We start from the raw sequence: 22609 nt of genomic DNA, 5'->3' as shown, positions 1-22609 counted from the left end.
TTCTTGTGCCAAAAATTGTGCGTGCCCTTGTGTGTACATGCACGCTTGCGTGGCAGCACCCAGAAGGCAATGCGCATGCCCCCGCACCCTGCGCATGCATGTGCAATCGCCCCCTCTGCCCCCTTACCTGCACAAGCCTCTATAGCCTCTGTAGCCTGAAAAATAGGCCTATTTCATCACTTCCAGTATTTTTGAAAATACAGGAAGTGACAAAACAGGCGTATTTTTCGAGCTGCAGAGGTTTCCTCAAGCCTCTGGGAGGCCGAAAAAGGCCTCAAACAGGCTGAAAATCAGCTGTGAGGCACGCGCATGTGCAGTGACATAACTTTGCTTGTGGCTCATGTACCGGCGCATATGGCTCTGTGTGGCACTTGTGGCACGCATGCGATAGGTTCACCATCGCAGCTATATAGCCTTTCTTTAAGGGAATTTTTAAACATTATTTTTACTTGTATTTACATAATTTTTCCTTAGCTTTTATTCTGTTTTTCCCATATAATTGCCTTTTCATTGTTTCTGGGGTTCCATTCTAAATACATGCAGAAATATTAGTAAAATAATAATACTAAGTATCTCAAAAATGACCATACATTTCTTTACTGCACATGTGTTTATACGGGCTTTTGATTGTCCTGCCTATTAAGAAAGATGAGAATGAATGAAATAACCTGAGCCAATCTCACTAGTCCTTCATCTTCACCATTGGGATCTTTTTATTCATTCAATATATATGCCCCCCATCTCACCTGGATGCGACTCAAATGGCTTACAGCTATTAAAAACCAATAAAATTATGTAAACCAGGGGTCACCAATCTTTTGGACCTCAGGGACCACCAAACTCATAATTTTAAATTCCGCGGACCAGAGACTCTGTGAAAATCCCCCAAAAAGTCTGCAGGGAAATTGCCCACTCTGTTTTCCTACCGATCAATCATTCTTTATTTGGGTTTGGCAGGATACCGTCTCTAGCTCTGTTCTCACGGGGGAGAGGTTTTTGGCTTCATGCAAGGAAAGCAGCAGAAGCAGGATAAGTATTTCTTTCCCCCAAAATCTGCCAGAAATGAGTCTTTGTGAGACTTTTTGCACTGGCGCAGCCTCTTGGAGCAGAAGGCCTCACAGGGTCTCAAAGACTCATTTCTGGTGGAGTTTGGAGGAGAGAAAGAAAGACTGCTTTCCTTGCATGCAGCCAAAAGCAGAAGAAGAAAGAAGTGGAAAGAAGCAGCCCGGTGGCCAGGCCAGGTGTGTGGGGCGATTGGGGCAAGTTTCTCTCCTATGACCTTCCCCCCCTCACTACCTCATGTTGTTTGCAATGCAAGCGACACAAGCCTTGTGTTCCCGCGGGCCATGTGGCCGGCGCAGCCTTGTGTTCCCGCTCAGCCTGGATTAATTGCTTTGGAGGGGCCACTTTGGCGGTGACATTTCTCTGCGGACCACCAAAATTTTCTCACGGACCACCAGTGGTCCACGGCCCACTGGCTGGCGACCACTGATTTAAACCATAAACAGTAACATTGAAATAATTTAAATCTAATTTTGAAAATATGAGAGGTACTCTTCCCTTCTTGTGGTTATGGGAGTGGAGAAACCTCTGTTAGCTCAAGGTTAGAGACTGGCACTCTTTCTCACAGGCACACACAGAAACAGAGTTCCCTTCTATGTAGGAGAAAGAACACAAAATATATTTGTACATAGATTCTTACTGCCTGCAAGTTGATTTTAATCTCAGATTGCCAGAAGGAGGACAAAAAGGTTTCTTGAATATTTTTGTCTAACTGTAGGATTCTCATTTTTCCTACATTTTTGTTAGAGGGCACTACCAGTATTCTCCCCCTCAAAAACAGCTTCTCCCTCATGTTTTCCCCATCCCCTTCTTTTTGGAAGGACAGCAGGCAGCATGGGTGGAGGAGGACTGGGAGATGGGCGGACTAGATAGGCATTGAGGCAGGTAGCAGCAAGGAAATAGTGAGTCCTGTTAGGCTGTGATATTGGACCGTACACATTTACCATATTTTTTACATTCCTGAGTGTGTGATTTTCTATACACAATTCCCAATATCACCTCTTCTCCAGTTCATCATTTTGAATATTTCCTTGGAAAAAGGTAACTAGAGTTGAAAAGAAATTAAAAGGGGGAAAAAAACACCTGTTCTTGATTTCTGTCTATCACTACCACTTTGGCAGTTTGCTTCTGAAGAAATTAAGACTCCACAACCCATCACCAAGTTCACAAAATTGTTGACCTCCAGTAAATAACAAGTAGCATTCCAATGTATCAGTACATTGTTAGAAAAAGCACAACCTGCATATGCTTTAAGTTATATTATCAGCCAGCTTCTTCACTTTAAGGTTACTTGAGCTAGGTTTTCTCTTAGTAAGAATATTTTTTTCCTGTTGCTAATGCTCTTTTTTTCTTCTACAGAAGCTTGTCATACATATTTTCTTATATTAGCATATTTTCCTGGAGTCACCAGAGAGGGGAGATGGGCAGCATAAAAATGTAACAAATAAATGAAATGTCAATATAACCTTATTAAACAAACAAATAAATGAAATATCAATAGTATCATTTTGACCTTTATCTTAGATGTGCTATGGCATTCAAATGTTTTCTCTGTGCAATGTATTTCTTTAACAAATTGGGAGAGAAATCCAGCATCTGGGTTTTTGTGGAAGATCAAACTATAGTTCTTGTTTGCCTGCCCAGGCAAACTACTGTAACAAGGGAAAAGAAATCCCCAAACTCTAAACATATGTATTTGTCCAAAATATGTAGGCTGCCTGCTGTCAATAAGTGTGGCCTTAATTAAACCCACATTTTTGGTAACTTATTTTATTAAAAATCTGTGAAGTATTTGGCATGTTTGTCAATAGCCAAATACATGGTTTCACAATCTCCCGTCTATTCATTCGTTGTTTGCTACAGTTTTCTAACTGTAGAACTATATATTTAATCTAATCATTCTCATTTGGTTCACTCTGACCTATGATCTGATGGATATCATTTAATCAGAATTGTCTCTCAGTAGATGCCTCTTTGAGTTTTTGTAAGGTCATGCTTATATCAGTAGAGATGATAAATAGCCATTGTGCTGTCTGCTTCTTCTTTTCCAATTGCCTTATCTTTGATTTTTGCAGGATCAAGGTTTTCTTCACTGACTCTTTTTTGCATTATGTTTCTGAAATATTTATGCTTTAGATTTATCATTAATACTTCCAGTCTGGTTTTACTTCATCTGATGTTAAATGATTTATTTTTCTTGGGGTCCAAGGTATTCACAACAACTTTCTCAAGCACCACAATTCAAAGGCATCACTTTTCTTTGGTCAGCTTTTCTGATAGTCCTGTTTTCACAGCTGTAAGTTATAATTGACAATATGTACTTTGTGTCTACACTTAATATTTTGTTTAGATTTGCCATAGTGTTTCTCCTAAGCATCAGACATTTACTTAATTCGTGGTTTTAGTCACCATCTTTGTGAGTTTGAGCTGGTTCACATTGGATTGATATTGTCTATTGATATTTTTCTGCTGTCAGTTTTCTAAATTTCTATACCTTAGGTTTTTTTTTTAAAGCAGAAGGTTGGGTTTTTCATTCTTTTTTCATTGTCAAATCTTCCTTGACTACAGCTATCAAAGTGTCATAATCAGCATCTGAGATTTTCTCTTAGTAATTTTAATTTTGATTTCTATTTATTTTCTATAGTCCAGTGTTTTCCATGGTACAATCTGCAAATAAGTTAAATAAAACAAGTGATAGAAATTCCTCTTCCAGTTTTGAACCATACAGTTTTCATATTATCTGTAGACAGATGCGGTTTCCTGGTATACCTGTTTTTAACGGCTATCCCAATTGGTTGAGGGCTACACCTTTAAAGGCATTTATATAATTAGTTGGGTAAAAAATAGACATCTGAATTTGTTTAAGCTTTAGTTGTACTCTTTTCCCCTTTCCAGTAAGCATGACCATGCTGGAAGCTCAAGTTTTCCATTTTGATCATTCACTGGAATTCTTGAACCCTCCCACCGAAAGTCAAAGTGGTATCTTCCTGGGTAGATATGAATGCTTCATTGGCCAAGTACTTTCTGTCTGCAACAACTTAGCTTTATTTTTGCTTCGCTTCTTACCTCAAACCATTAAACTTCAAGTGCTGACTTGGGGGACAGTCAGCTAGAGACGGGGTCCCCAACCTGTGGTCCATGGACCGGCACCAGTCTGCGGAATGCTAGCAACAGGTCCACACAAACAAGTGAAGCCCCATCCACAGGTTGTAAGCAGCATGCAAAATCATGCCCCTCCGATCTATGGAACAACCTTTCTCTTCAGAATCCTAGTGCCCAAAAGGTTGGGGGGCCATAGAGCTAGAGAACATGCTTTCTAAAGGTATACTCAGGAATGGTTACTTTTAATCATGGTTATTCTGCCACTAATGCCTTGCTGGAACTAGCAAGCAGAGATGTGATGGTCTTTGGTTCTAAAGTCAAACATATTTCAAAATGGGTGCAGGGCAGTAGGCTGTGCTTGCTAGGACATTCGTAAAGAAATTATATCTTTTCCTAGTTTTGCATGATAGCCATGTGATCCCCCCCAAATATGTATTTGAATTCAAATGGCGCTAACATCATAACAGACCCACTCTAAAGCATCTTACGAATTTAATTTAGCTTATCAGCATTATTTTTATAATGTCTTTTCATTTTTATGATTTTATATTTTTATGATCATTTTTATATATTTGTTGTTTTTATTGATTTTTGTGCACTACTCAGAGTTGCTTCTGTGAGATGGGTCATCATATAAGTCTGATAAATAAATAAATCTTGAACTGATGTTATACAGCTGCTGTGATAGTCCAGGAAGAACCAGCTTCTTTAAAGTGCTACTGACAAGGCACCAAATGGATGCCTATTCCAAAATAGTCTGTACTGTAGATTCATATCCAAAGCTCATATCCCTACTGGGTATGGTAGATGTAGTACAAGTCTGATTTTCTTTATCTCTTACTTTCTACATTATTTTACTTAAAAAAATACAGCGCATTAAGGAGAAAAACTCTGTTTAAATGGAAGAATATTCATTATTTTGAAGTCTGTCATCTCTTTTGAAATGTAGACAGCTAATGCAATAATTGCCAAATGGCTTTATCTTAAGTATATGTTAAAAGTTATTTGGAATTTATACAGATTTGGAATATGATTCATCATTAATGAAGTGCAGCATCTGGAATATGAGGTGTCTTCTTGATGTTGCATATGTTTGAAAATAGATGTCACTTGGCTTGATGATGAAATAGGAACTGTATACTTTGCTCATCATGTTTCTTAAATAATAAAAACTGCTTTTATGTTTTGAGATCTCTCGGTATTTTCTGAGTTATCTGAGACATCTGTCGATAATGTACTGAATATGAATAGCATCTGACAGGTGCATGAATGTAAGTCTAATATAGCTTTTCACGTTATTTAGAACCAGATGGTCAAAGAGCTGGAGGCCCGAGTTCATCAGTTGACAGTGGAAGCTGAAACAAGTCATTTGCAGCATCAGAAATTATCTCAAGAGAAAAATAATCTGGAACAGTCTTACCAATCTGCATCTTTAGAACTTGAAGAAATTAAGGCAAGGTAGTTAATGATCTTTTTCTTTAAATTATGGCGGTATATTCTTTATTGCAATTTGTTAAGTATTGGTATTGAGTAAATGTGGAATTATAGTAGAATTACAATTCTATACCATGTCAAAAGTTATAAAATCTGCCTTTTTACTTTTGTGAAGGTCTGGCATTCTTCGCTCTACAGTTCATTACTGTGAAATAGTAAACTCATTTGTTTACAGTTTGATAAGATGAATCGATGTGAATTAAACATTAAACAGTTTAGACAAAAATCAGGTCTTCTGATTCCAGTATTTAAAAATATCGAAATTAGAGGTGAAGATGGAAAAACTACTACTTGCTGAAGATTTCCTATGATGTTCTATTGGGGAAAAAATGAAAAGGCATGTAACATCAGAAATAATAATTGGGAAAGTTTTATTTCACAAACAACTGAAATGAACCTGAACTAAATATGCCACGATAACCTAGTTTAAATTATTTATTTTTGATATAGACAAAATAAATCTTTCTCTAGTGTTTTTATAATGTCATCAGGATCATGGTTTCATAAATAAAATTTGAACTAAATGTACTGTATATGTTGTTATATGTAGCATATTTTATATACTTTTATTATGGCATTGATTTACTTCTGTGATAGCATTTATCAGCAGTAAGTGACTAGACTAATCTATAAGTTCAGTTCAAATGTTGTTATGATTATTATATTAAGTGTGAAAACATAAAGATAAATGTTAGTTTGATAAAATGGTCCTCTGTGTCTTCTATGACATGCCTGAACTTTGTAATCAAATGTTTTTAGGCATAATTCACTTCAGAAAGAAAGAGGGCGTATGATGGAAGAACATAAACAGAACATTAAACAGTTACAAAGCAAGTATGCAGTGGATCTAAATTTGATGAAGAAGGAACATGCTCTTTCTGCAATGAAGGTAGATGTGGATGGATAGTTTTATTTATTAACAATACTGTAGGGATCAAACAAAAGATTCTTAGTGCTAATTTCTGAAATTTAAATCCTCCATATGCTGTCATAACTATGACTAACTTTATTCATCTGAAAGCTACTGAGAGGTCTAGAAGAGCAAGGATGGTTGCATTACCTCCATCATGCTACCACCAGATATTATTTACAAGTGTGACCAATGCCATTTGTTCCATAACTGGGCCTGAAACCTGACTGGAAGTAGTCCAGATAATACATTTCATCCAGGACCCTCTGGAGCTGCAGTGCAACCACTTTTCCCACCACCTTCCCTAAAAGGGGAGGTGGGAGACTGGATGGAAAGTTGTCCAGGCAGGTGGGAATCCAGTGAAGGTTTCTTAAGGAAAGAACAGACCAAGGCAATGTCCTCTCCTTCAGCGATGTATTAATTACTGCCTGGGCCTATGTGCAATTCGTGCTCCACAAAGCTTTTACCAAGCAGGAGGGTCTAGGATCTAATAAACAAATAGTTTCACTAACAGCCCCAAGGTTCCTATCCATTTCCTCAGGTACAACAGCATCATAAGTGTTCCCAGATAACTGTGTAAGTCTGTTTCCTCGGCATCTCTAATGGACTCCAACTCCATGCTTGGTCTGCAACGGAGAACAAATTTGAGTGATTGTATTCATCAAGTGCTGGACAAATTTCCTTCTCATGGCCCTGTAAAGATTGTTTGAGCTCTTCTTCCCTATGGTGACCTTAAACAGGGCCAATGAGTGGCACTCTGTGTATGCAATAAGAATGGACAAATAGTGGCATTTCCCTGCACTTACTGCCATGAAGTAGGCCTTCACTGCAAACCCTGAGATGGCCTCCAGCAGCTCAGACAGGAGGTTGCTATGCAACAGGGAGGCTGGTACAGTTAGCAACAATCCCAACAGATCCCACAAGCTTCAAGAACAGTGTCTTATATCTGGAAACTTGAGAAGCCTGACCCCTGGTGGTCAAAAGAGATTCCTGTACTACAGTCTCTTCCCTAGCTGGGGCCAAACCCTAAACCCAACTGGGCATGTCTCTGAGGGGGACAACCCCCTCTTCATTGCCAACCCTGAGATGGCCTCTGACAGCTCAGACAGGGAGGTTGCTATGCAGCAGGAGGAATGCTCCGCTGGCACTTTGGCTGTAGCTCTAAATGTTGCTGGGAGTCCTCAATCTTCACAAATCCACACTCGATGTAGCCCCCACAAGTTGGTCTCTCCCATTGGTCAGCTTGGGAGGGGACCACTTTCCTACCCCCACCCTGCTTTCTCGCATACAGACAAGTGGGTACCAAACATACAATAGGTAAACAATCAAGTGATTCCTATGCTCTCAACCTAGAAGTTAACCTACTATCACCTTGGATCCTTGGACTCTTGTACTCCCCCAATCCCTGATCAGTTTCTCTCTATCCTATAAAAAGCCTGTTGCTGCCAATTTCTTGGTCAGAAGGTCTGGCCTCACCATTCAAGTTATTTCCAGCTTCTGGACTCCATGAACCCTGGCCTCCAGCATTATTGGGGGTTCCCGCCACCACAAACTTGGCCCATCTTTAAGATGTCAATAAACCCATCTCTGGTCTTTAGGCCTTGCACTCCTCCCCCTAGTCTCTAGATTCTTATCTGTGCTGCTTATTTTCTCAGCCAATGCCCTTGTTGATTCTCTGGGCTTTGGGCCAGTTCTTGCTTCCAGTCTCCACTTGTTGCCCTTCTGGGCTGGCTCCAGATATGACTCCAGGCTGATTCCTATGGCTATGTCTCCTCTGGTCTTCCTCTCTCAGCGCGCGCGCGCGCGCGCACACACACACACACACACACACACACACACACACACACACACACTGCTATGGCCTGCAGCCCCTTTAGACAGACACTGGGTTAGGCTCCAGGCCTGCTTTCCACCTCTCACTGGTTCCTTGACCTGCCCATGTCCCTCAGTGCTGCAAATGATGGTTCTGGCTTAGCTCTGCTTCCGCTGCCCCCAATATGCGTCCAGGGATTTGTGCTGGCTGGCAAGATAGAAACAAGCTCTGCATGGCTTCCAACACTGGATTGATTTCTCTGTGCCAACTTCAACCTCTTGCAATTTCCCATCTCTGCCACACCTTTGTTCCTGCCAGTACAACCATTTCATCTTGGTCCCTCCAACCTCTGGGCAACAGCAGTAGGCAGGAAGAAGGTAGGGTTGAAGCAGAGATTGAGGGGGTTTGTTTGGTGAGGGCAATCCCCACCACCACTCCCATTGTCTGTCTTCACAGCAGGGAACCATGTTGCAAAGATATTGAATATTGGTATTGAATATTTGTCTGAAGTCAACTCACAGTCTCAAAGCACTAGAGTCCTACTAGATACAGGTCCCTGGGAACCATCAAACTTCTCTAGTAAACTCTCATTTCATCTTTAGTTGATGAAAGGATTTTTTTTTATGGCTGAGTGCAATGTGTTCCCATTGGCACTTCTACAAAACATTCAAAACAACATAATTCTTTTTTTATTGCAAGTGCTGGAGACAACAGATGATTACTATACTTACTTCCTCTCAGACTTTTATACACCCTTAAATTATGATGATAGAAAACTATTACAAAGCACCATCAATTATGTTCAGATTATTCCAAGTACAACTTCACTTTTGGGCTTTTGCAAGGAACTAAGAGAGACATAATTTTGATTTTGGAATTTGATTATTAGAATTATGTGGGATTATGGAAATAACGTAGACTATTCTTTGCTATGGAATAAGCCGGATTATTTTTTTATCTATGCTAAAAGTCAAAAACCATTCTTGGGTTTTCCCCACCTTTTTTCATACTTTTATCATGCTGCTTGTCTGATTCTTTTTTTATTTCCTTTTTTCTTGTTTGTTTTCTTGTTTATGTTTCTGAAATTTAATTTTTTATTGTAAAATGCCCAGTCACTTAGGTGAGATTGGTCATATAAAATGTGATAAATAAATAATAAAATCATACTAAAATTATTTCAAGTAGAACTTAATTGTTTTACTTTTACACCTTTTGCATTTTATCACCACATTTTAATTACATCAATGTTTTAATATATTGCTATTTTATTACCCTACTAAATTGTTACATAGCAATATAGTTCTGTTAATATTTCTCAGAATTTCTGCTGCCTGACATATTTTAAATATGGTCTGACATTCTAGTTCTTAACTGCTGGTCTTACCTTTGCTCTCTTTTTTCTCCTGTTTTCTGAAAATTGTTTGGCTACTTTCATCATACTCCCTTTTTTCACTGAAATAATGTTCCGAATTGTATTTAGATCTGGTTATTGATTTTGATAAATTATTTGATTTGAAACTTAAAATACCTATTATATTAGAGACCTGTCTGAAAAAATTATTTGTGATTGAAATTGTTTGATCATTGACTGCTTTGTATCCACAATGTATTATCTTTATTGTATTCTTCCTATTATGAAAGCAGTCCTTATTTTTTTGTTTATGTCGTGAGTAGTAAACAGTTTTAATATTCTGACTGAGAGTGTCCAGTTCCACTCTGTTTCAATTCACTGATGCCATATAAGATGTCAATTTATTTTATATTTCACTGTGTTGAACTTTCTTGCACTCATACTTTCTACCTTCCATGCTTCCACTGCAGTGCTGTCTTTGTAGCTTTTCCTGCATGGCAACATCAACTAAATGTCTGAAAAGCTTTAATCTAGCTACATCAAAAGCATCACTAGGTACTGAAAGGTCCTCAGACATTCTTCAATAGCATATTAAATTGCATTGGACCCAAGGGGCCCATCATCTGACACTCAGTCACTTTATCTCGTCTCCGTTTGGTTTTCATAGTAAAATGTGGAAGTGGCTTAACGTTGCTTTCTACCATGCAGTATGGAATGATATCCTTGCCACTCTCACTAAATTGATCATCCACTTCCAGCCACCTTTCTGAGTTAAAGCACACCAGGAGTATATGAGGCCAAGAATATATACCCCTAATAGGTCAGCCAAAGAATATCGTTAAAGCACATATCTTTGAGCATAGAGGTAGTTCTTGATTTACAATCATTTGTTTAATGACCATTCACATTTATACCAGTGCTAAAAAAAAGGTGCTTGTGACCATTTTCCACACTACTGTTGCAGCATCCCCCGGTCATGTGATCAAAATTAGCAATTGCCATGTATTTATGATGCTTGCAGTCTCCCGGGGTCATGTGATCATGTTTTGTAACCTTCTGACAAGCAAAGTCATTAAGGAAGCTAGATTCACTTAACAACAGTGTTACTAACTTAGCAACTCTGTGATTCACTTAATAACTGTGGCAACAAAGGTTGTAAAATGGGGGCAAACTCACTTAACTGTCTTGCTTAGCTCAGCACTGACAATTTTGGGGTCATTTGTGATCACAAATTGAGGACTACTTGCATCTGGCACCCTCTCCTAGTGCACTTCAACTCCTCTTTTTTGGAAGCATCTTTCCTGCCCTACCTGCATCTCGTAGGTTAGCATAGAAAGACTTCTCGTAGTTTGAATGGATAGCCGCTCTAAATTACATATCCAGTCAGTGCTATATCAAATTACAAGGTTTGCATTTAAAAGCTTTCATGCCTTTCAGTTAAGTATTTATTATATTTGTTAATTAATCCAATAACTCCGCAGGCAACATATAGTACAGTGACAAAGGAAAACCAGCATGTCCCCCTCCTTCAATTATATAAATACTTAGGTATAGAAAACCATAAATTTATAGATAAGCAACCTTAACCTTAAATAAACAAATATTTCTCTTAGAGTTAGTCCTCAAATTATGACAGCAACTGGGACCAGGAACTTAGTTTACATGGTTGAAAAACAAGATGTCACATGATGTCGCAATTCCAGCAGTTTCAGTACCTGTAATTCAGGGGTGTCAAACTCAAGTCACAGTGGCATCACGTGACATATCAGGACTTTCTTCTTCGCAAAACTGGGCGTGGGCATGGCCAGCGCATGACGCATCCGGCCCACGGGCCAGGAATTTGATAGCCCTGCTATAATTAAACAAGGGCCACATATTTTGTCAAATGAGGATCTCACATAATTATGACTTACAACTTCCTACAGACTTCCCTATTTACTTGTGGAAGCTGAGAGGGAGTATTGGAAATCATGATCATGTGATTGTGGCCTGTTGTGACTTTGTAATTGTGAGTCAGACTTGGAGCACCTGGATCGCAGTCACATAACTGAGGACATTATGATGGCTGGAATTCTGAAGATCTGTGATAATACCTCCACGTTCAGAGCCATTGTAACTTTGAACTGTTGCTGACCAAGTGGTCATAATCCAAGGACTGCCTGTGGCAGTTTTGTGAAATAATAAGACACTGTTCTATAATACACTGGCTGTTACAGAGGAAGTGTAGTGCTGGTACTTGCTGTCCAGTCCAGATTGCATAAATGCCCCAGAAAGGAAGGATTCTCAGCATGCCTTCTGAGAATGATTGGACAAGTAGAGTATTTCATTCATTTTATCTTTTAAAGCATAACTTTGAAAAGTATAGCTATTTCTGCCCAAATGAATTGGAGACAAACACTTCCATTTTCATTAAATCTTTATAGACATCAGATGTGACAGAGGACTTAAAGCAGTGTGTGTCTGAATTAAAACAACAGTTACTAGAACTGGACCATCAAAGGCAGCAACAACTGCAGGTGAGCCCTGTTTTTTTACTCAGCAGAATGATGAGCACTTTTTTGAGAGAGAGAGAGAGAGAGAGAGAGAGAGAGAGAGAGAGTTGCTGGAGGCCTTGACAATATTGTGAGGAAAAATAATGGAATACTTTCTTATTTTAGCCTTTAAAGTTGTTTTTCTTTTTTCTTTTGGAATGATTTGAAAGGTGTGCTTATCAGTGGAATAAAAAAGCATTCAGTGAAAATTATCATCCTGTCTATCTTACCATTTGTATAAATTAGTGCATTAGCATAAATCTGTTGCCTTGGTGCTACACTGTAAGCATTCTCGGATTTTGTTCTAATTCTTTATAGCAGGGGTCTTTTAAATTTTTTGCCCTATATCTTTCAGCATTCTTTTGTCTGACTGTATTGGATGGCATATAGAATTCTACACTATCAGTAGCCCAGACCTAGTCCAGAACTTTCCAATTACCACTTCCAGTGCAGGTCAGCTGAGGCAGACCTGCACTGGATAGATATCACATTTTGCATATCTTGCATATATATGCTTTACTGTGCTAGTATGCCTGCATATGGCAGGGGAGGGGTGGAACCATTTAAAGAAAGCACCTGATTACCTGGGGGGTAGGGAGGCATTGGCAATAGAGACTCAAGGAATGACATGGTGGTAGAAACTGCCTCAGGAAATGAAGAGATGAGGAAGGATGGAGAAGGAGAACTTTCCAATAAGCTTAAGGGGAAAGCCAAAAGGCCAAGAGTGATTCTGTATGCTTTCAACCAAAAGGTTATATACATAGTTTTTATATGAGACTAGAACCGAGGAGATTCTCAACTCAATTCCCCATCCCTTTCCTTGGCAAATCTTTTATCTGTTCTAACTGATTAGCTTCTCTGAGTTATTGAACTTCCCACTGAAATGTAAGATTCATTATTTCTTGGACTATATTTTAGTTTATGATGAAAAGGGAACAATAGTAATTTTATTGACTCAACTACTTTCAGGAACAAGAGCAGATGTTTCTACAAGAAAAAGCTGATTTAGAGAGAATTCATGACAAAAAGGTAATCAAGAAATATACTGTTTTTGTGTACACGGAATATCATGTAAAGGCCATAAAAGTTTACTCATATAAACTCTAATATGGAAGTATTGGGCACAGGGGGAATATAAAATTGGTGAATGTAGAAGCTCTAAAAATAAATGTCAAGCAAGAATGAACCTACTGATACTTTCAGAACCTTTATATTTTGCCTGAGAAATATATTAGTACTTAGCTATGTTTCAGTAAAGTTTAGATAAAAATGAATTTTATATCTTAGATTTTTAAAAATCATGTTCAGCAATAGTTAAGATCCTTGATCACCAGATATCACTGACAAGGTTACTGGCAATGAGCATCACTGGCTGTGTTTTATCTTGGTCTCAGTCACATCTCTGTGGCTATTATTTTCATTTATACTAACCTCACTGTATTTCATGGTGTTTTTTTGTTCAGTAGGAGCCCACCGAAGTGCTGTTTTTGTATTCCCCCCCCCCCCCGTACATCCTTTCCCTTAAATTCCTGATTTGACAGTCCAGATCAGGGTTGCATCCTGTCCTGCATCCTTTAAAGACCACATCTATTCCAGTGGTACCAATGGCTTTTTTCCTGAGATGAATGAGAATGTGTGATTCTCCCTATTGTGAAGCCTTTTAGACACATTGATAAGTTGTCTTATCAATGTATCATTTTAACTGTTGGTTCTTAGTTTGTTGTTTTGATTTATTAGATTACCTTACTTGGGTAGGGTATGCATTAGAAATAAACTGTTTACTTGTTTCTTTGAATTTATTTTATTTGAAATTGGGGAGAGATAGGAAGTAAATGGTGCTAAATCACACTATCAGAACCTCCAATATAATTATAAATAGATTTTCTTTGCTATTTAGAATTCAGATGTTTATTTCTTTAACATAAATATTGACAAATACTATTATTGTTTTTTTAAAACTGAACTACATGAAGTATAATCTACCTCTGAAAGCTAAAGTTGGTTAGGTGACAAGAATTTAGTAGGGCTACAAGTTTGAGGACTCTTAAGTTGCTGCCAGGCAAATTAGACACACCTAGGTAAGATAGAATAGCCACACTTTATTGTTGGTTTCCTGTGTGACAAACATAGCTGTCTTTTGTGATTATTATAATTCAACATTGATTGTAGAGGTAATGTGAAAATTCTGAAAACAGCTATGGTTTGTTAGATCTTCGGTCCATATTTCAACAGTCACAATTCAAAGATGTAACATACCCCCACAAATATTATAATAAGTACATTTTTTGACAATAGTAGCTTTGTGTTGTGAAAAGACAACCGTTTAGCTGCAGACATGGTTTGTCAGTATGGAAAACAGCTGTTACAGAAAGAGAAAGAGAGCTTTCAAGTCCATACCATTTGCAATGCAAGCATATTACATTTTAAGATTTTAGATACAGCAATGTAGTCATGCAATATTATTAGCATGACTTCAGTTGTAGTTCAAAACAATTCTTTAGAGAAGTCATTTATTTTCTGTGTAACTGAAAAGTCTTAACAAAAGTCACAGTGTAACAAAACTTAAAAATAATTCACTACTAAACAGCAATATTAAAACATTGCAATAATAAAACCCTGCAATATTGAATAAGACATAGAGCATGGAATTGTAGTAGGAAGGGGTTTTAGAGGCTATATAGTCCAGACCCTGCTCAGTGTAGGATGTACCAGAGTATTTCTGACAGATAATTACAATATGTGATTGCATTGATATATGCGTGTTAATGCTTAGTCTGTAGACTTCTTTATTAGCTTAAGTTTCCAAACTCTGAAGTCAAGCCCTGCAGAGATTGTAGTTACAGAGCTAATCTCAGTAGTCCCAAGTCTGAACGATAGTGGATATGTCACTTGTCACATGGTTTCTAGAATTAACTCTGCCTTTCCCCCCCCCCCCTTCAAAATTAGATTTATGAAATTCAGAGTGATTTCGATAAAGAGAGAATAGACTCACATAAGAAGATACGGAAGCTGGAAGAACTCCTGAGGTAAGAAGAACATTTGCTTTTCAAATCCTTTCTTGAGATGGTTTTAAGAAAAATTATACAGATAGTCCTTAACTTACAACCATTTGTTTAGTGACCATTCAATGTTACAATGGCACTGAAAAAAATGACTTATGACTGTTTTCCTCACTTATGACTATTGTGGTCCCATGATCAATATTCAAACAGTTGGTAACTGGCATATATTTATGATGGATTAAGTGTTCCGAAGTCACCTTCTGCAATCTTTTGGCGAGGTTTGTTGGTTAGATTTTGTCTGTAAATCTAGGATAAACTAGTGCAATGTTTGAATATCCTAAGAATTATGTGAAGATTTTACAGACTAACAACACAAATATTCATGTAGATTATATTATCTTTTACTTGCTATATGAATAGACTTAAATAGCTGAGTCACAAAAAAGTTCACAATATTAGCTCAAAGAAAAAAATCTCTTAAGTTTAATAAATTAGGCATAGGAATAGGTGCCTAGGCCCCAAGAATCACCATAGATTTCATAGATGATATATGTAAGATAAAGGGGATGTGTTAAGAAAAATTCTAGTGTTCTATAAAAATATGGCTGTAATAAACAAGAATAAACATTTAACTACAGTATTTTGAATTTAAAAAAACAGACCATAAGTGGGGACACTGTTAGGTTTCTTTTTAATTGTATTATCTTGTCTTCATTTTACTTATGCAGTTGAGGATATTAGGGAGAAAATGCTGGGAGACTCATGTACTTTCTTCATAATTTCAATAATGTGTTGTTTAGTGTCCTTTGAATGAAACACAAACTAATTAAAATTAAAGTAAAGCAATGCCATTCCTACTTCTTTTTCCAGTTATGTATTTCTGAAAATGAATGGCATTATCCCTCAGGAAAAAAACACGCACACATGGAAAAAACATCTTTGCAATAGTTATTCTGTTATTCTGTTGCAATGGGTTCAGAAAGATTCATGCATACATATTCAGTGATTTGCTGCAATATACTAAAAGATCTCAGTCTTTTCAATATGAAGGGTAGTTTTTAAGGAAAGAAAAGGAAGAAAAAGACACCTTTCCATTTTTGAACTTTTAAATATTCCTCCCATCCACCTTGAATACTGAAGTTCATGTATGAGAATGAAAACTATATTTTAAAGTGACAAAATTTTTTATTTTTCCTAATTATTCTTAGCTTTCCGAACCTTACCTATTTTCTCCTTCTGCAGCAGAGGTGGTATTCAGCAGGTTCTGACCAGTTCTGGAGAATGGTAGCAGAAATTTTGAGTAGTTTGGGGAACCAGCGAATACCACCTCTGACTGGAGATTTTACAGTATCCTTCCCCTGCCATGCCCACCAAGCCACGCCCACAGAACCGGTAGTAAAAAAAAATGAATCTCACCACTGTTCTACAGGGCCTTTTTGCTGGTCTGCCCAGCAGTCTGACCACCAACTTACCTTCCCTACTTTCTTTTATTCATTGCTACTGTCCAGGGGTGAAATTCAAAATTTTTCCCTTCCGGCTCTGTGGGTGTGGCTTGCTATAATAGCAATAGCAACCAGGAGCAATTTTTTTACCTATTCAAATCATCCCTATCACCTCTCCCGAGCCCGGCCGAGGTGGTTGAATTTCACCCCTGCTATTGTCCTTCTTTGTCTACTTCTCTGCAAGACCAACACACCAATCCAGTTGGCCATCTTTCCAACAGCTTTCCTGACCTCTTCCATTCCCATTTCATTCATTTCTTCCTACCTTCCCATGTGGCCTTTGCTACCTTGGCCTACCATTACTGCAGAAACAGGTCTGTTCAGAACTGTTATTTTTTAGTTCTGAACACAGATCGCCCCAAATAGTTTGTGCATAGAGTGTACATACTTGCAGAGGGGAAGTACAGATTTACTCATTTGTCTCAAGTTACTCCCTCTTTTCTTGTGTAAGCCAGCTAACATGTGCAGGAAAAAGAACAAGTTTGAATTGCTTTTTTCACATTGTGCATTCCCCAGTGTTGCCTATGCCAGCCTGCTAATTTTTACTTCTTTTCCAGTTTAAGATGATAAGCCTTTTTCATCTAAATATTTATGAATTTAAAGCTGTGGACTTAACATTCTTCTGAAGATCCCGAAAAGAGTAAATCAGCATGGCTTAATTGGTTGCATTAGCCTTTCCTGTTCCACTTTACCTTTTCCAACAACAGGAAGTATAGTTGACTTTATTTATTTATTTATTTTAAATGGCCAGACTGTTAGAAAGCACATAGTTTGCCTTTAAAGTTCAAAAAGTGCCCAAGAAATTATGCTTGACTGTCTTGTTAGCAGTTTGTACTTCAGAACCGCCCCTGAAAAAAATTAGAGCTTGCTAAATTTGTCATAAGAAAGCAAGCTGTGAAAGGATAGGATGGCACTAGCTCTATGAACAGGAATACATAGAAGAAAATATACAGGCAGTACTCAATGTATGATCTCAGTTGAGCCCAAAATTTATGTTGCTAAGCGAGACAGGTTAAGCAAGTTTTGCCCCATTTTATGAACTTTCTTGCCACAATTGTTAAGTGAAACATTACAATGGTTAAGTTAGTAACACAGTTGTTAAGTGAATCTGACTTCCCCATTAGTTTTATTGTCAGAAGGAGGCAAAAGGCAATCACATGACCTCAAGACTCTGCAACCATCATAAATACATGCCAGTTGTTAAGTGTCCAACTTTTGATGATGTAACTATGGAGAAGCTGCAACGGTCATAAATGTGAAAAATAGCCACAAATCACTTTCTTCAGTGCTGTTATAACTTCGAGTGGTCAGTAAAAGAATGGTTGAAGATTGCCTGCAGGAAGTCAAGGACTATCTCAGGGTTGAACTGCAGAGTCTTTGTGACGTTACCTGCCTAGATAACCAAGCATCTGCAAGCAAACAACCAAACTCAACGAACTACAAGGACTCCATAGGAATCTATGTACCATAATTCTTGTGCTTTCAAAAAGGAAGATAATTATAAGCCCTACAATGGATGTTTTTCTCCTGGAATGACTAGGTAGGATAAAGATGTAATTTTAACACCCCCAAAGGAAAGAATTTTCTCAATTTTCAGACCAAGTTTGCTACCAAGTAGAGATACCAGATTGGATGGGGCGCTTCATTTCTTAGGCAGCATTTTACTATCTTACTCTTAAAAATATTCTTATTAATTGATTTGGTTCTTTTATTTTTATCATTTAGCTTCTACTTTTAATAGCCTACTATTTGTACTAATTATACTATGGTAAATGCTCCTGTTGATTCCTTAGAAATGTTTGAGACCTGAAAGCATTTTTATTATTCCCCCTAGATAACATTTATGCTTTCTTTTCTATATCATGGTTCTCTGTGTTTTGTTCCTTTGTTCTTTTATTCTTTTTATGAAGTCAGTGGTTTAGTTCAGTGGTTAGTGACCATAATAAAGATTATGATTATTACATTTAGTCTTTTCCTCCGAAAGATTTAGTAAAGTGGTGTGAATGATTTGGCTTATAAGCTTGCACAAGTTATAAATTCAAATCCCTACGTATCAAATTTAATTCCACAGCAGAACTTTTGAATTTTCTTATGGTTTCTTCTTTGACTGCTGCCACTATAATTTTGCCACTTCTATCTGTTATTCACATGAATGACAGGATGGGCATACAAATCAGTGTGTTAAATTGGAAGAGATAAGGATATATAAGAGATCAGTACTTTGACAGTTCTCCTTGCCAGCCCATCACAAAATTCATTTTGGGTAAATTGAAGATTCCTCCCCACCACCACACTTTCCTTTGCCAATTAACTGTTGAACATTTTTCAGCTCTAAATAAGAGTTCAGGATTTCAGCCTCAGGCTACCTATACTGCTGGTTGAAAATTTGGATGCAAACACAAGATTTTAGGCCAGTTAAGTTTTATTTCTTTATTTTGATGCAATATCTAGATGATTCTCAAAACGATTTCTCTAAAATTAAATATAAAATAATGGAAAACAAAAAGGTACATTTTTCAGGACAATTCCATACTCAAAGAATAAGGTAGGACATTTTCTATTAACAAAATGCCTATACTTTATTGACATCCATTAATTTTTAATAGTTGAGCTAGGTTGCTTCCAAGGGACATTTTATTCTTGTTTTCAGGAATGTAGATAATCTTCGACTTAACAACACAATGAAGCCCAAGTGGTTTTTAAATGAACACATGGTTGTTAAGCAAATATCCAATGGGCATTTAATTGCAAATCTCGGTCTCCCCAAGTCAATGTTATTAGCTTTGATTGGACTTTGATTCTCATATATTGCCATCAGAGTTTAGTAGGATTAAACAGTCCAGGTGATCAAGAAGCAACAGTATTGTCTTCTGTGTAGTAGAAGGACACAAAAGCTGTAATTTATAAAAATTACAACATTCTTACAAATATTTAGAAGGACACAGACCTGAAAGTATTGCTCTGTAATGGGTCCAAGAACAACCTGGCCTAGAACCGTGATGGTGATCCTACGGCATGCGTGCCACAGGTGGCACGTAGAGCCATTTGTATGGGCACGTGAGCCCCAGCCAAACTTACCTGCACTGTACATGCGCACACCTCCCAGCTGATCTTTGGCCTGATTTTTCGGAAATACTGGAAGTGCCGAAACCGGAAGTGCTGAAATGGGCCCATTTTTTGGCCTCCAAAGGCTGCAGAGGCTTCCCTGGAGCCTCCGGGAGGGTGAAAACGGCCTCCCCCGTGCTCCAGAGGCCCTCTGGAGCCTGAAAATGGGCACTTCTGGTATTCCTGGAAAGCCTGTTTTTCGGCCTCCCGAGGCTGCAGAGGCTTCCCTCAAGCCTCAGGGAGGCTGAAAAAGGCCTCAAACAGGCCGAAAATCAGCTGGGAGGCACTGCATGCGCAGTACAGGTAAGGGTGTGCGGGGCTTGTGCGTGAATCTGCGGTGGGTGGGGCTCATTGCCTCTTGAGTGCTGGCATGTGAGCATGCGTGCACACAATTTTCAGTACAGGAGCCCAAAAAGGTTAGCCACTACTGTCCTAGAAGTATGTCTGATCCTTCTCTATATTAGCCGTTCAGGAGGCATTTAAGTGTGTCTTTGAGCAGGCATTTGGGTATTGATATTTTGGGATTGTTTGAATTGGGTAGTGGCAATATATACCGGATTTTATTTTTATTTTGTTCTATTTTAATTTTTATCCTTTAAAATCTCCAATTCACTTAAGCTGCTTCAAATGTCAATAACAGATTAGAGCTTTCCCTCCCTCTTCTCTGCTTTAAAACATATTTGAAATCCCTCTAAGTCTTTTCTTCAAATACGTGTTTCTTCATTTAGATAAATATTTTTGAATCCATTCTATTAATAAGCTGAATGATACAAATACTTGGATGTATAAATGTTGGTTTCCACTGGTGGGAACTCTCTTCCGAGGAAGTTCAGTTTGGGATATTTTGTATTTTAATGAGAAAAGAGGGAAGTAATTTTTGATTTGGTTTGGTTTTTGATCTTCTCTCTGAATTCTTGGGTATAAATACTAAAGTATTTCAGAGGGCATTGCAAGCCTTTATACTAGATTTTACTTGCTCAAATCAGAATCTTTCTGGAAAGAAATAAACCATTTTCATCTGTGACAGGCAGATTCTTATGCATTTGTTTTTCAATATTCTCCATAGAACTACCCACATGAACATTTTGAGATGAGAAAATGTGGAAAAAGCTGCTAGATGTATCCATTTAACTTTTCTATTGTTACATCAACATTTCTTCTACCTGCCTCAAATGCTCTTCTAAGCCTGAGAGGTTCAGACTGTTCAAAATTGGGGGAAGGCTCATCACTGTATGTCAATTTAATGGGAGCCAGCGTTTTATCTGACTATGAATGGATATATTTCACTCCAGTCTATAGAATTTCCCATTCCCCCAAGAGATGAAGAAGTGTGTGCTGTAGCAACTGGTAGAAGGTTGCCCATAATATGCTACTCTTTATAGTTGTACTCTTAACGATATTCTTCCACAAAAAGGCATTTTTCAATGACTGAATTCATTGAAAACCTGAAGACTGATTGCTGTACAGTTGAAACTCAAAAGTATTGCCATGCAGCAGGTTTGGAATAGCTTACATTCACAGACAAAATTTGCATGAGCATTTCAGGTGATCTGTAGGCATTATTTTACAATAAAAGAACATTGAGCTTGTAAACAAATGTAGTGATATGATATTCCATCATAGATATACTGTAATTACGTACAATGTTTTTTCCAAGAGTATTGAGGCCATGTTATCAAGAGCTACTGTACTTGCATATGACTTTATGCTCTTTCATTTTTCTGTAATATTTCTATCATCTCTCTAAATAAAGTTGTTTGATGGAAAAACTGAAGTAAAATTCCACAAAATCCACAAATATGATTAGCATACATATAATATATACATGTATGCAAACTGTATACACATGTGTATAGTTCAGAATATTTATAAGTACATATGGAATAAGACTAGGGGACATTAATATATTCTTTCTTCACTATTAGGAAAGCATTTTTAGAACTGTATAGAATTTTATTTTATAGCTTTTGGATTTACTAAGTAAAATAATAATTTAAATAAAGGACTGGTCAATTTTCCTAAAGAAAAAAAAAGATTCATGATATATTGATTAGATGAAAATGTGTGTGGCATCTAGTTTGATTTTATAATTCCATTTCTTGTACTAGGAAGAAGTAAACTGCAGGATAACATTGTCTTGCAAAATATATACTGTAGTTAGGATACTATTGAGATTTACAACATAAAAGCTGATATCATATTACCTACTGGGAAAAGTACAGTCATTCCTATGATCAGATAAATTGTCTTCTACCTGTAAGAAGCAGGGATGATGTGATTCTGATTGGTAGAAGCAGCTGTAAATTTGGTTTTCCACAATCAACTGTTAATTACAAGTCTTCAGATTAGGAAGGATTAGCAAGGATTAGCAAGGATTGTAAAGCCATATTTCTTGACTAAGCCAGAGACTTCAGTCATCTCCCTGTAAGTTAAGGTTTAAGCTATCAAGGAAAGTATTAGCTGAAGCATCAGGCATGTTATTTCTTTTCAGAATCACTTTATTCATTGGTGTAGTTATTACAGATACTGTCTATTTTAGTTTTTCGTTTGTTGATTAATGTTACTGGCACTTTGATATAGATCTTAGGTCCCTTAGAACTTGGTTTAACTATGTTATTCCTCAAGTATTCATTTTGTTATAGTTATTGAAATAAAAATGGATCCTTTATTGGTATGCTAGTGCTGGATTTATATTAGTATCTTGTATACAAAACTGCTTGGGGTAGAGCATCATGGT

The 22609-nt window shown here is 37.5% G+C and overlaps 1 protein-coding gene across 8 annotated transcripts in view; it reads left to right on the top strand.

Moving 5' to 3' along the window:
* CEP112 (centrosomal protein 112) overlaps positions 1-22609 on the top strand; it is a 266133-nt gene that overhangs the window by 73329 nt on the left and 170195 nt on the right. For all 8 annotated transcript variants that reach the window (XM_087925056.1, XM_087925057.1, XM_026711184.2 and 5 more), the window contains 5 exons: positions 5468-5622; positions 6418-6547; positions 12156-12248; positions 13233-13292; positions 15210-15289. In XM_087925056.1, coding sequence (XP_087781182.1) covers positions 5468-5622; positions 6418-6547; positions 12156-12248; positions 13233-13292; positions 15210-15289 — 518 coding nt within the window. The remainder of the gene's footprint in view (positions 1-5467; positions 5623-6417; positions 6548-12155; positions 12249-13232; positions 13293-15209; positions 15290-22609) is intronic.

The sequence above is a fragment of the Pseudonaja textilis genome, chromosome 2 (assembly GCF_049901715.1).
Source record: "Pseudonaja textilis isolate UNSWEBS1 chromosome 2, rPseTex1.2, whole genome shotgun sequence".
NCBI lineage: Eukaryota > Metazoa > Chordata > Lepidosauria > Squamata > Elapidae > Pseudonaja > Pseudonaja textilis.
Note: the sequence above shows the minus strand (reverse complement) of the source record. Positions and strands in the feature narration are given on the sequence as shown.